The following is a 13,341-nucleotide window of genomic DNA, read 5'->3' as shown; positions in this document are numbered from 1 at the left end:
CCGCAAAAACCGCAAACCCGTAAAATTCCGGCGAGTATACAGGCTTGGCTTGATTTTTTGGCCAGAACAGAACCCGTATACTCGCCAGACCCGTAAAAATATTTACCGCGGCCCGCAAACCGCCCGCCCCGACCAGTATATCTACGGGTTCGCGGTGCGTTTGCGGGTCGAAACCCTATCCCCGCGCCAACGCCGAGCTCTGCAATTCCTCACTCTCCTCCGCACATTTCTCGCCGCCGGCGAGCCCCTTCCGCCTCCAGCCGTCATGTGGGGCCGCATGTGCAGCTCCAGACGCGGCTCCGGGAGCATATCCGGTGGCGGCAGCGACCCCGAGCGCGAGCGGCGCGTCCGGTCGGACAGCGCGAGGAAGTGGACCAACCGCGGCCTCTCGCCGTCGCCGAGCTTCCGCGTCCGGGAGACGGACGAATACAACCGTCGGCACGGCCGTACGCCGTCCTCGGCCGCGGGCGGCGAGATCTTCGTACGCCGGGAGCTCCTCCTCTTGCGGCGCGGGCCTTCTCCCCGTGAAGAGGGAGTGGTCGGAGGAGCTGGAGGAGACCGAGTTCGTCCCCGTCAAGCAGGAGCCCGAGGAGCTCGGCAACCGCGGAGTCATCGGGCCGGAGGACTTCGTTGTCGATGTCGACGCGGTCGCGGCAGCCATTGCCGAGTGGAGCTTGCGTGAGGAGGCGGAGCGTTGGTGCCACCATGAGGAGCTCGAAGACCTCGTGTTCCAGCAGGCGTTCGCGGCCAACCTCGCCGCCAAGGAGAAGGACGACGAGTGGCGGCGCAATCCGCGAGGAGCAGAGGGAGAAGTACATCGACCTTGGCAGCTCCGTCGAGGAGGATTGAGCTCCTCCACGGCGTCGTCCATGGCCGCGAGCTCGCCGTCGTGAGATCCCCACCCCCTCTAGTACTAGTATTGATGTAGTATGTAGTATGAACTAGTGTTTGTAGTGTTTGATCATGTAATATATGTAGTATGTGATGAACTACTCCTCGAATCTGTTTTTTTAAATTATGCAATTTCATCTTCGGTTTTTGATCGGCCATGCTTGTTTTCGACCCGTAAACGAGATTTTTGTCAAACGGTAAAAGTGATTTGCGTGTCAGGATTTTGCGGGGTCTGCTAATTTGCTCTTATACCCTATCCTTTGTCTTTCCTGGGGGGATTTTGAAACCTTAACCAACTGCAGCAGGCCGAAGTAATCCATCCTTGGATTGCAAGTCCAAAAAAGTGCCATTTGGATGGAGAGAGGCCGATCCATCTTCGATCTGCCGACGATTGCTTCTGGGGACCTGTCGGGGTAATTGCAATGAGGCCGGCATGTTTAGCGCAGCGGTCGGCTGTTGAAGACGACAACTGATTAATCAGAGTATAATTTTCGTCTAAGTAACCAACGAGGAATTAAAGAAATCGAAGTCACTGGTTCGAATTAGTTTAAGGGCACTATCACATCTTTTTCTCCTCTTCTTTTGTTCTTTCTGACTATCGTTCTCGCTGTATTCTTCCCGCGAGATATAGCAGGTGTCGATGAGTTAGAGCGGATTATGTGGAGCCTAATTGAATTGCAATGGTACGTGTGGAGTCGTGGTTGTTGGAGAATTTGGTCGGCAACCTACTGCCGCCGTCTCGGTCTCGGTCTTTCGCCTGTACTAATCAACAAGGCAACCGAAGAAATTGATCTACGTCTTCTCAAAAGCTAATCATCCAGTTGATGTGCTGAAAAGCCTGAAACTGTGCCTAGCAGAAAGGACTGCTTTTTTAGGACGTGCGGCACTAGTGCCAGCACAAACAAGTTATCCGGAACAGCGTCGCGGAAAGCATGAAGCTGTGGCTAGCAAAAAGAAAAGAAAAAGAACGTCCAGCACTAATTGATGCAGATGCTAATTAATTAATCTATATGTACAACAATGACGTCGGGTGGCTGGAGGAACTACACCTGGCGTCCAGGAAGAGAATAGGATAAAAGAGTATCTATAATCATCGCTTATAATTTAGAGAAGTACTATATGGCATTCTAGAAGAGTATATTTGCTCCTCTTAAAACTTCTAACCAAACCCCTAAACTTAACACTTCACAAAAACTGAACACAAATTCGATGCAAATTTGATCAAACTAGTCCCTCAAACTCGATTCAACCACTAGCATAAACTATTTTACATATAACACTAAAAGAAATCTAAACCAAATATTACATAAGAACTAAACAAACTTAGTCATCACTATCAGTCTTGTGTGCGCGCACGGGTCGATCCGGACGACCAGCTCCTCATGGTTGTCCTCCACCGCTTGCTCACCACGGCGGAGACCAACACGCAGCGTCTCCATCGCAAGAAAGGCGCTCCGGCTCGCCATCGAGCTGTCAGAGCGCGAGGCGGTGGAGGATGTGGCGGCCAAAGCCAAGGCCGCCCGGCTGGTGAAGGAGCAGGCGCACGTGGTCCGTCGGATGGCCGGCATCATCACCTCCTCCGACGTCTTCGATGGGTGTGACGACGATGACTTTGTTCCTCCCGCTGTCGATGACTACACAGAGAGATACAGCCGCACCGGCGACCGCAAGAGGAAGGATCCAACATGGAATGGTGATTTCCTCCGCCCTTCTTTGTATCTGTTTACCTTTAGTTTTTTATTACAAATCTAATCATGTCCTGTCCTGTGTGGTGATGAACTAAGATATCTTTTGGTTGTATGGTCCATTTGCTAATATGGACTATGTCCATTTGTTGTTAAGTGTGTTGATCTACGTAGTTGCTAGTACACTGCATGTGCAACATGATTTTGAGGGGCCGGTATGAGGGGGACGGCTGCGGAGACAACTAAATGACGGGTGACCGATCACTATTCACGAACACATCCGCAAACGTTTGGGGGTGGGGGGAGGGGGTGGATTAGCTAGGTCCGACTGTAGATGCACCACGGGACGCTAGAAAACAAAGAAAAAAAATAAGAGAAAAGACATCACCTATTTTAGAGTTCCATGTTTGTTTCTTTTCTTGAGAACCCGCCAGGGAGAGCTCCTATAGAGCGCCTTTGGCGCCAGCTAAGCTAGCTGGCGCCCACACGTGAAAGCTTATGGGCTGGCCCAGCTGCATTTTAGTTAAATGGCGACTGGTGGGCTAGCGACCATTGACTGTAAAGAGTTGATTGTTGACTTTGCCTAAAAAAAGTTGATTGTTGACTTTGCCGAAATGAGGGAAAATCACAAAAATGAAAAAGTTCACTTTTTTGAAAAAGAGTTCAAAAAATTTGGAAAAATTTTATGCAGCATATAGAAAAGTTTGTGAATGTGAGAAAATTTCACAAATTTGAAGACTTGGAAAAATTCATATGTTGAAAAAAGTTTGCAAAAATGAAAAGGTTGATGAATTTGAAAAAAGTTCGCAAAATATTTTAAATAAGCTTGTAATTTGGAAAAACTCACAAAAATGTAAAAAGTTTCCAACATTTGAAAAAAGTTCATGACTTTGATAAATATAAAAATAGAAAAGAAGGAGAAAAATAGTGCAACTTTTTCAAATTTCCTGGAAAAAACCTCAGGGGAAACCGCTCGAAAAAATCTGGTGGAACCTTTTAGAAAGTTCCTAAAATAGTTTTTTTTGACTGAGAAAAAAAAAGTGGACTGGTCGACTTGGAAGCGCGATATGTTGCAATCGAGGAAGAAATAAATCTAAACAGGCCAAGCCTAAGATGGAAAGGGGGTTTGCACCAGTTTGCCGAAATCAATAATTGAGGAGTACTCCTTCCATAGATCACTCCCATCTCCCCAGGTTGTTACAAGTGGCGTGCTACATGTGCGCCACTTTGTCGCAACCTGGGAGTTTTCCCTTTTTTCGTATATCCGTTTATTCAAAACATTTTATTTCTTAAACCGTGCGTCCAAATCTTAAACCGTTTTCATTGTTGGATTCTTCACGATGAGATCTTCAAAACTAGATACCATGTTGATAGGTTTTGATAAACTTTTTCTCACAAAAAATGGACGAAATACTGAACCGGGAGCATATTATTTCCCTTTGGGGAAGCCGTTTCTGAGAGGCACGACCGTGTGTCTCGCGGAAGCAAAACTGTGCCTCTCACAGAAAAAAAGAGAAAATGCGTTTTTTTCGTTTCTGAGAGGCACGACCGTGTCTCTCGTGAAAGCAAATCCGTGTCTCTCACGGAAAAAAGAAAACACAGTTTTTTCCTGTTTTTGATAGCCGTGCCTCTCGCGGAAGCAAAACCATACTTCTCACGAAAAAAAAGAGAAAACGTATTTTTTCCGTTTACAAGAGGCACGACCGTGCCTTTCGCGAAAGCAAAACCGCGCCTCTCAAGGATGAGAAAAAAGAGAAAACATTTTTTTTCTTTTTCAAGATGCACGGCCGTGCCTCCGGCGAAAGCAAATCCACGCCTCTCGCGGAAGCAAAACCATGCCTCTCACAAAAAAACATTTTTTTTTGTAAAACATTTTTTTTTCATTTTTTTGTCAAGAAGCTAAGAAAGACCGGTGAAAAATAAAAAAAAGATTTTTTTTCTAAAAAGCCAAAAGCGGATAATTTTTTTTCAGAGAGAGCGCTTAGAGCGCAACACGTGGTGATGACTGAGAGCGCGCCAAGTGACATGCTCTCAGCCCATTCCATGTGATCATTGGGAGGCTCCCAAAGAAGCGCTTCTCAACTGCTCTCCCAGTTTGCGGGCTGTAAATGGCAGTGAAGACGCTGAATAGGATTTGGGCCGCCAGGGTGCGTGTGCGGGTAAAGCTATAGGCCCACCCAGGCCTAGCGCACGTATCGAAACACCGCTCAACCATCTCGGCCTGGCCCAAGTAACAAGGTTAGGGCTTCGCTCGTTGAAATTACGCAACAATTATAGCCCTATTTTCCTCGGCCCGTCTGGTGAGATCGAGAGACTACCGACAGAGGAAGAAGAAACACGCCGCCGTCGATCCCCATCCCCTCCCCCTCCCCCCCCCCCCGCCGCCGCCATAATCGAGCAGCCATGTTCGGCTCCACCAATCCGTTCGGGCAGTCGTCCGCTAGCGCTTTTGGGCAGACCTCCAGCAACCACTTCGGGGCCCAATCGGGGTTCGGCCAGACCACCACCACCACCAACAATCCCTTCGGCAGCCCGACCACCGCCTTCGGGGCGCAGACGGGGACGACCTCGCCTTTTGGCGCCACGTCCTCCACCGCCGGCGCGTTTGGCCAGCCATCCGCTCCGGCGTTCGGGGCTACATCCACCCCGGCGTTTGGGGCCGCGCCAACTGGCGGATTTGGCCAGCCATCCACGCCGGCGTTCGGCACCCCGTCGTCCTCTCCGTTCGGGAGCTCCACGCCAGCCTTTGGTGCGTCGCCAGCCCCCGCGTTTGGCGCGGGCGCCACATCCTCCGGCTTTGGCAGCGGTTCGTGCTCTGCTCGCAATCTCGGCATTTATCTTCTACCACTATGAAAACATTTTATTATTCATTATATTTTGTTGATTACTGGATCTTTACTTGCCATGCACATGCGCAGCTTTTCATTGCTAACCTTGCCGAAATCTATCTCAGTTATACCTCGTTTCTTGAAAGGTTAGAACAAAGCTATGCTGAAGCAACCTTTTAGGCTTTGTTATCTGGCTGATTCGCAAAAAAGAAAAAAGGTTTTCTTATCTGGCACTGAAGCTTGATGCTTACTTTGGAATTTCTCTGTCCAACTATCGAAAATCATAACTATGGCTGGTAGTTCCAAAGGTAGCAAATCCCCCTATCTCTCGTTATTCCTCCTAATGCTCCTTTGTAATTAACAGCGTGTTTGTTTGGAGGGAGTTGCCGATGGGGAATGGGAGTTTAAGGTCTATGGAAGTTAAGTTCCTTTGATTGGCTCAGGTACATGGGAGTTAGGATGGGAAGAGTAAGGGGAATTAAGAGATCCAACTCCCTTGAATCTCTTCCCTGGGAGGACCAGGTAATTAAGCGTGGTAGTGGGAATTGACGTAAAAAGAAAAAATGTTTGCTCACGTCTTGTTGTTTAACGGCTGATGAAGCGCTCATTTTTCTTATCCAAACTCCCGTACCGTCAACAATTCTCAGGCCTGTAACTACCTACAGAATTCCCATCGATTATTACTACCACACACCAAACATGGGAATGGGACTAATAATCTACTTCCCAAGTCTAATTTCTTCAAAAACTCCCCCTCGTAAACTCCCATGCCCAATACCTCAAGCTGCCAAACATGCTGTAAGGGGCTGTTTGGACGGTGGCTGGGAGTTGCCCCACCAAAAAAATCGACGTTGACTAGTAGGATGGGCTCCTGCTTGGATGGAGGCCAAATCTTCTCAGTGACGCCAATATTTTGGCTAGCAGTTTTGATTTCATGCCCGCTTGCTGGCAAAATGAAGGCGGATGATTCCCTCTCCAAAATATTGGTGCGCTTTGATTTGGTAGGGCGACGCGGGCCGAATCAGAAAAGCCGTTAAGCCACGTCATTTTAAAATGGTAACCAGACGCGGGTCGACGTTGTAATGCTGCAGGGCAAGCTTCCCTTCCTATGCAGTCCTGAATCGTGAAGGCAAAGCAATTATAAGCCATTTGTATCAAGTGCCATGCCTAACGGCCCACTTGTGCACACGTCTGCAACTCTGCATGCACATCTCTCTGTTCTGAAACTGGCTCCTAACGCCTATTCGTAATTAACCATGTCATTTTAAAACGGTAATTAGAAGCAGATCGGCGTTAGCGTTATACTCCCTCCGTTCCTAAATACTCCTTAGAGATTCCAATAAGGGACTACATACGGAGCAAAATGAGTGAATCTACACTCTAAAATATGTCTATATACATCTGTATGTAGTCCATAGTGTAATCTCTAAAAAGACTTATATTTAGGAACGGAGGGAGTACTATGGTGCAAGCAGCCAAGCACCCCTTTCTATAGTCCTGACTCATGAAGGCAAACCAATTATAAGCCATTCATATAAACCATCCCTAACTGCCCGATTGTGGACACATTTGCATGCACATTTAATACATATTAAAACCTCTAGATTTAATCTACTTGCTTAAAAAGGGAGTCAAACCATTTTGTACCGAGAGATGGTCCATACGGAAGTACACAACAATCCTTCTAAACATCACAACCGTTCTTATATTTATAAAGATCTAATTAATGTAATGCTTCGAGTAGATACTTTTCAGCTTAAAAGGATTGAAGTTCATATATAACTATAGTATTGAAAAACTGCAGTATTTTAGTCTATAGGTACCAGATACCATAGTTTTGACATATCAAAGTATTTTGTAGTATTGGGAATACTGTGACAGTGTGTGGCTGGTGCATGTTTACAACGATGTAAATTAGCAAGCTAGCCGGTTCATAGCAGTTGCAAACATGCACGATATTTGCTGGCCAGTGGTTGCAAACTGAACAGCCATGCATAAACAGACCCGGCCGCATGCTATGCATCAGCGGCGGCGGCAGCAGAGCGGCGCGGCTTGGAAGCGGACGGCGTCGCTCTGGCCTGGCTGCGGCTTGTCCGACAGCGGCGAGCATGAGCTGTCAGGAGCAGCACATGCGCGGCGAGCAAGGCCGCGACATGGCAGCGCGACACACGTATGGTGTGGCTATGATCGCACACAACGGCGTGCACAGGCTCATCCAGCAGTCTGTTGGGAGTTAGCGTTGCAGCCAGCAGCATGTGCGACCATGGCATGAGGTGGCCAGGGGGCTGACCTGATGCACAGCGCCTACGTGGAGAGGAGGAGTGCAAGTAGGGTAGGAAGGACACCATTTTTCTTTCCATTGCCTTCTCTTGGCTTGTGCCATGGCCGACGATCTTCAGGGCGGCGGCGACAGCTTGGGAGCGAGGAAGGCGATAACGAACAGTCTCGTTTTCTTTGCGTGCTATGTTTTTGAAATAGAAGTCAAGGGTTCTTTTTTTAATGCAGAGAAAATACCACAGTTTTGACAATACGACAGTTTGTTGGGGTTGCCAAACAGCTCACAGTAATTAAAGCCATGGTATTTAATAAACTGTATAGTATTCTCATAATACGTAGAAAAAACTGAGCTATCAAACGGGGCCTAACTGTATAGTTTCGTGAATGATGTGAATAAAGAGAGTATAATTTCATGAAAGCATCATCTACAGAAAGATAGATTTGTATGATTTGAAGGACTACACAAATCTAATAACTTTTATTTTTGTTGATAGCAAGGGCAAGCATCATAAGCAAAAAACCTGTAGCAGTTAACGTGCATGCAGGTATAGGTGCATGAACTAAAGCGGGAACAAAGTTGTTCGAAAAATGGAGTTCCCTAATTCTCTAAAACACATACATTTCCATAAGCATATTTGTATGAACCACATTACAAGATTGCCTTTCACACAGTTTGCCAGTATTAAATACATGCATTTGGAACACTATACATGTCTATATGATGTCTTCTGTATTATACTTCATACTTTAATAGGTAGTATTAACATCGATACATTACCCGCAGCGACCACGTGCACGACACTAGTTCTTTTTAGGGGTTCGTAAACGACACTAGTTGTGAGTATTTTATTCAAACATGCTTTATATGAGATACAGCAGAAGTCATTTGGTAGTTATATTTGTTTTGGCAGCATGTATTCATATTTTCATGTAATGTTTAAGTTTAATGTCGCATTTCACATTTGTTCCACTAAAACAGTTTTTGTTCTTATAATTTTATCTTTAGACCTACTCCCTCCGTTCCGAATTACTTGTCTTGGATTTATCTAGATACATCCGTACCTAGATTCATTTTAGTGCTAGATACATCCGTATCTAGACAAATCTAAGACAAGTAATTCAGAACGGAGGGAGTACAATTTTTTGGTGTGTGATGTAATGCCCTCTACTCTATAAATTTTGCAGGATCTTTGTTTGGACAAAAGCCAAGTTTTGGTGGTTTTGGATCATCTCCTAGCCAGTCTAGTCCTTTCGGTAGCACATTTCAGCAAACACAGCCAACATTTGGCAACAGCACTTTCGGCGCCACAACTACACCGGCCTTTGGCACCACGACGACGCCATCCTTTGGTGCCACGACCACCCCAGCGTTTGGCTCAACATCAACATCCCTATTTGGGGCTTCCAGCACACCAGCATTTGGCTCCACACCCTTCGGTTCAACCACGACTCCTGGTTTTGGATCCTCAGGAACCACAACATTTGGTGCGAGCAGTGCTCCAGCTTTTGGAGCTTCAAGCACGCCAGCAAATGCTTTTAGTTTTGGTTCTTCCCCATCCTTTGGACAAACAGCATCTGCAGCCGGAAGCACTCCGTTCGGAACAACTCCTTCGCCTTTTGGGGCACAAACTTCTCCATTTGGCTCGCAGACAGCAGCACCAGCATTTGGGCAAGCTTCATTTGGAAATCAATCTGGAGGAACCAGAGTACAGCCTTATGTGCAGACACCAGATCCTGACAGTGCTACAAGTGGTACTCAGCCTGCTGCAAAACTTAATTCCATATCAGCCATGCCTGCATACAAAGAGAAGAGTCATGAAGAGTTGAGGTGGGAGGATTACCAGCGTGGAGACAAAGGTGGACCAAACTCTTCTGTAACTCCAGTGGCGAACAGCTTTCCAACTCCGTCGCCAAGTTTTCAAACAAATCCGCCGGCAAATCCATTTGCTAAGCCCTCTACAGGTGGTTTTGGTGCCACTCCGAACCCATTTTCGTCGCCCACAGTTACCCCATTTGGACAAACAAGCAGCTCTGCATTTTCAGCAAATACCTCACCATCTCTATTTGCGAATACTACTCCTTCATTATTCAGCACGCCATCGACAACCCCAAATCTTTTCAATAATAGCTTATCCATTAGTAATAATACTCAATCAGCTGGGCTGTTTCAGTCTTCCCCTGCAATAGCGCCATTTAGCCAGTCGTTTAGCCAGCAATCAAGCACCCCAGTTTTCTCCACTGGTATATTCAACACACCGAACCCTGGAATGACCGGAGGGCTGTTTGGCAACACATCTTCACCTTTTCTAACAGTAAGCATCCTATTCCTGTGCAATTATCATATTTGGGCCTGTACTTATCATATTATTATTCCTGTCATGTAATCCTCAACATTGTTTTCGCACGAATAACATGTTGATCCTCACTCCTTGTATTTTTAGTCAACATTTCAACAATCTGCTCCTGTTCAGCAGACTCCAAGCTTATTCTCATTCCAACCTCAAACCCAACCAGGTTAGTGTTTCTGTCTCCTTACCATTTAGAGGCTGCTTGGCTTGGTGCCAAAAGTTGTCAGCCAATATGCAGGCAAGCCAAAAAAAAGGGTATCTTGCCTGCCTATCAGAACTTGGAAATTTTTTGACAAGTTCTGGAGTTAACAAATATGGGCTAGTCAATTTTTGACTGCCAACTGAGCATGCTCTCAGTGCTTATGTTTCATTAATGATTTTGTTTTTAACTTTTTTTCTGCGTATGCATGCCTGCATGGATACTGAAGCTTCTACAGGTGGATTCACTGGTTTTTCCAACACGATGAATCTGGCTCCATTTGGACAGCAGTATGACTCTTTCCATTTACTTCGTCAGAAGTACATTTATTCTTTACTTCTTTTTTCTTTAGTGATTTGAATGAACTACTGGTAAGGTGATGGTAAATGATAATGCTGATATTAATCTGGAGATTGGTCGTGTAGTTTGTAGATAGAAGAATCTACTCGATGGTTCTTTCAGCTTTTATCTGATAACTTTGAAGTTTGAACTATTGTGTGTTTGTTTGTCTCCACAGTGGAAACACGTTGTTTTGACTTGGTTCATAAATTTAACCTCATAAACGAGTATTAGGCAACATCTGTTATTGCTTCATCCCCACTTAGAATATACTTTTTGAACTTAAGCAAATAGTTTTTCTTTGGACTTGTAAATTTTAATGACCTGTTGCATATTTGATGCAGAACCACCAGCCAGTCCAATATGGTTATGCAGCCGACTCTTGTTTCAAATCCCTTCGGGACACTTCCAGCAATGCCTCAGATGTCCATTGGGAATGGTGGATCCGCACCCTCTATCCAGTATGGCATATCAAGTTTGCCGGTTAGTTTTTACTATCTTTTAGTATTTGCAATAGTTTCTGTAGATTGAAGGGCAGTAGAGATGGGCACGATGGGTACTTAATAGCAGTTTGTATTTCTGAGGTTAAAGCATTTTGCTGCCCTGCAGGTTGCTGAGAAGCCTCTTCCAAGCAGAACAGTATCCATGGTGGTTCCTAGGCATTTGTCGCAGAGAAGGATAAAACTGCTGCCACGAAAATATAATCAGACATCTGATGGAAAGGTTCCGTTTTTTGCCGATGATGAAGAATCTCCTGCAACACCAAAAGCGGATGCCTTTTTTATCCCTAGAGAGAACCCGAGGAGTCTGATAATCCGTCCAACTGACCAGTGGCGTTCACGTAGTGCTGCTGACAGGCAATCAGTACTGAGAGATTCAACTGATCTTGACAAACATAACGATGCTTTGGTTGGGAAGGAGCGCGGCAAGGCTGTTGTGTCACCGGCTCGGTCTGGTTCAGTGGAAAATGGCACCTACCGTGATGACCACCACCAGGCATTACCTGAGGCGCATGCGAATGGTTCTTCTGTTGAGAAGCTCATACCTAAGCTATCCCAGGCAGATTACTTCACGGAGCCTAGTTTAGAGGAGCTTGCCGCCAAAGAACGTGCTGAATCAGGCTACTGCAGTCGGGTGAGAGACTTTGTTGTTGGACGTCAAGGCTATGGCAGCATCAAATTCTTGGGAGAAACTGATGTAAGGGGCCTTGATCTGGAATCGATCGTGGAATTCAATAACCGTGAGGTGATTGTGTACAAGGACGATAACGAAAAGCCCCTGGTTGGTGAGGGCCTGAACAAAGCTGCCGTGGTGACTCTTTTGAACATCAAGTGTGTTAACAGGAAGACAGGCGAGGCGTACACGGAGGGTCCAAGGGTAGACAAGTACAAGGAGATGCTGGTGAAAAAGGCTGAGGAGCAGGGCGTGGAGTTCATCTCGTTTGACGCTGCAAAGGGTGAGTGGAAGTTCAAGGTGAAGCACTTCAGCTCCTATGGTTTTGCTGAAGCTGAAGTAGGCCTGGTCGATTCCCTGTAGCTCGGTCGATGGAAGTTGTAACTGATATTGGAGGACGCTTGTTATGACGCTTTTTTTTTTCTGAATTATATGACTTTCGTTCGTTTCTATGTTTTGTATACAAATCTTGTTTGCGTAATGCACAACGTTGCACTAGTTTAGCGTGTGTGTGGATTGGATATCGATTTGCTGGTCGTTTCTTGTCGGCTGTAGGTTTATGTACGCTTTTGAAAGTCTGTCAAAATCGTGTTGTGATCTGTACCAAAAAGAAGAGCAAACTAAAACAGATCTAGGAGCAAGTTCTAAAATAACTACAAAGAAGATTATAGAAGACTTAGCTACTGGTTACGTTTGTGTCTGCGTCATATCTATAACTTTTGATTGTTTCATGCCATTATGTCAATATTATTTTTGAGAGTAACATATTGATCCATTGCTAGTTTCTGTTTTTTTGCATATTTTTGTATTTTGCAAAAATATCATATCAAACGCAAAAATATCATATCAAACAAAGTCCAAATGCGATAAAACTTTATGGAGTTTTTTTTTGAAATATACAGGAATTTTTAGCACATGAATCAACGCATACAGAGGCCCACGGCCTCCACAAGACAACAAGGCGCACCAGGGCATGGCAGGATGTCTTTCTGAACACCTCGTAAGTTGGTTGGAGCTCTTCTTCGGCCGCAAGGAAGTTTATATCGTGGGGCAATCGTGTTAAAATTTCAGCCCGATTAGAGTTACGGATCTTCGGATATTTAAGAAACGGTTTTCGTCTAGAAACAGAGACGCGAAACAGAGATAGAGAGAGATCTCCAATCTTGGAGGGGCTCCTGCCCTTCGGGAGCCATGGCGGCCATGGGCCAGAGGGGAAACCCTGCTCCCATCTAGGGGGGAGGCCAAGGAAGAAGAAGGAGGGGGTTCTCTCCCCCTCTCTCCCGGGGGCGCCGGAGCGCCGTCGAGGGAACCATCATGACGGCGCCACACCAACAACTTCGTCGCCGTCACCACGAATTCTCTCCCTCTCCTTACAGCGGTGTAACCTCACTTTTTCCGCTGTAATTTCTACTTAAACATGGTGCTTTATACTATATATTATTATCCAATGATGTGTAGCCATCCTATGATGTTTGAGTAGATTTCTTTTGTCCTACGGTTATTTATGGTATGGTGTGATTGATACGAGTTGTATGTTGATATGGTGTTGTCCTATGGTGCCTTCCGTGTGGGATTACTGTTGTAGGGTGTTGCAATATGTT

General features: G+C 45.9%; 1 protein-coding gene across 4 annotated transcripts; it reads left to right on the top strand.

The window, feature by feature from the left end:
• The first annotated feature begins 4,807 nt into the window (after window positions 1-4,807).
• On the top strand, window positions 4,808-12,238 carry LOC109749521 (nuclear pore complex protein NUP98A). 4 transcript variants are annotated; one of them, XM_020308468.4, is made up of 6 exons: window positions 4,808-5,382; window positions 8,867-9,993; window positions 10,123-10,195; window positions 10,458-10,518; window positions 10,912-11,050; window positions 11,177-12,238. In XM_020308468.4, the coding sequence occupies exons 1-6, from the start codon at window positions 4,980-4,982 to the stop codon at window positions 12,101-12,103; spliced, it is 2,730 nt and encodes a 909-aa protein (XP_020164057.1). In that variant the 5' UTR covers window positions 4,808-4,979; the 3' UTR covers window positions 12,104-12,238. The 4 variants fall into 4 exon arrangements, with proteins under 4 accessions (XP_020164057.1, XP_040259664.1, XP_040259663.1 ...); XM_040403730.3 differs by having other exon boundaries at window positions 4,867-5,382; window positions 10,156-10,195; window positions 10,467-10,518; XM_040403729.3 differs by having other exon boundaries at window positions 4,867-5,382; window positions 10,156-10,195.
• Window positions 12,239-13,341: the final 1,103 nt, after the last annotated feature.

This window comes from Aegilops tauschii, chromosome 3 (assembly GCF_002575655.3).
Source record: "Aegilops tauschii subsp. strangulata cultivar AL8/78 chromosome 3, Aet v6.0, whole genome shotgun sequence".
NCBI lineage: Eukaryota > Viridiplantae > Streptophyta > Magnoliopsida > Poales > Poaceae > Aegilops > Aegilops tauschii.
The sequence above is the reverse complement of the archived record's forward strand: the minus strand, read 5'-3'. Positions and strand labels throughout refer to the sequence as shown.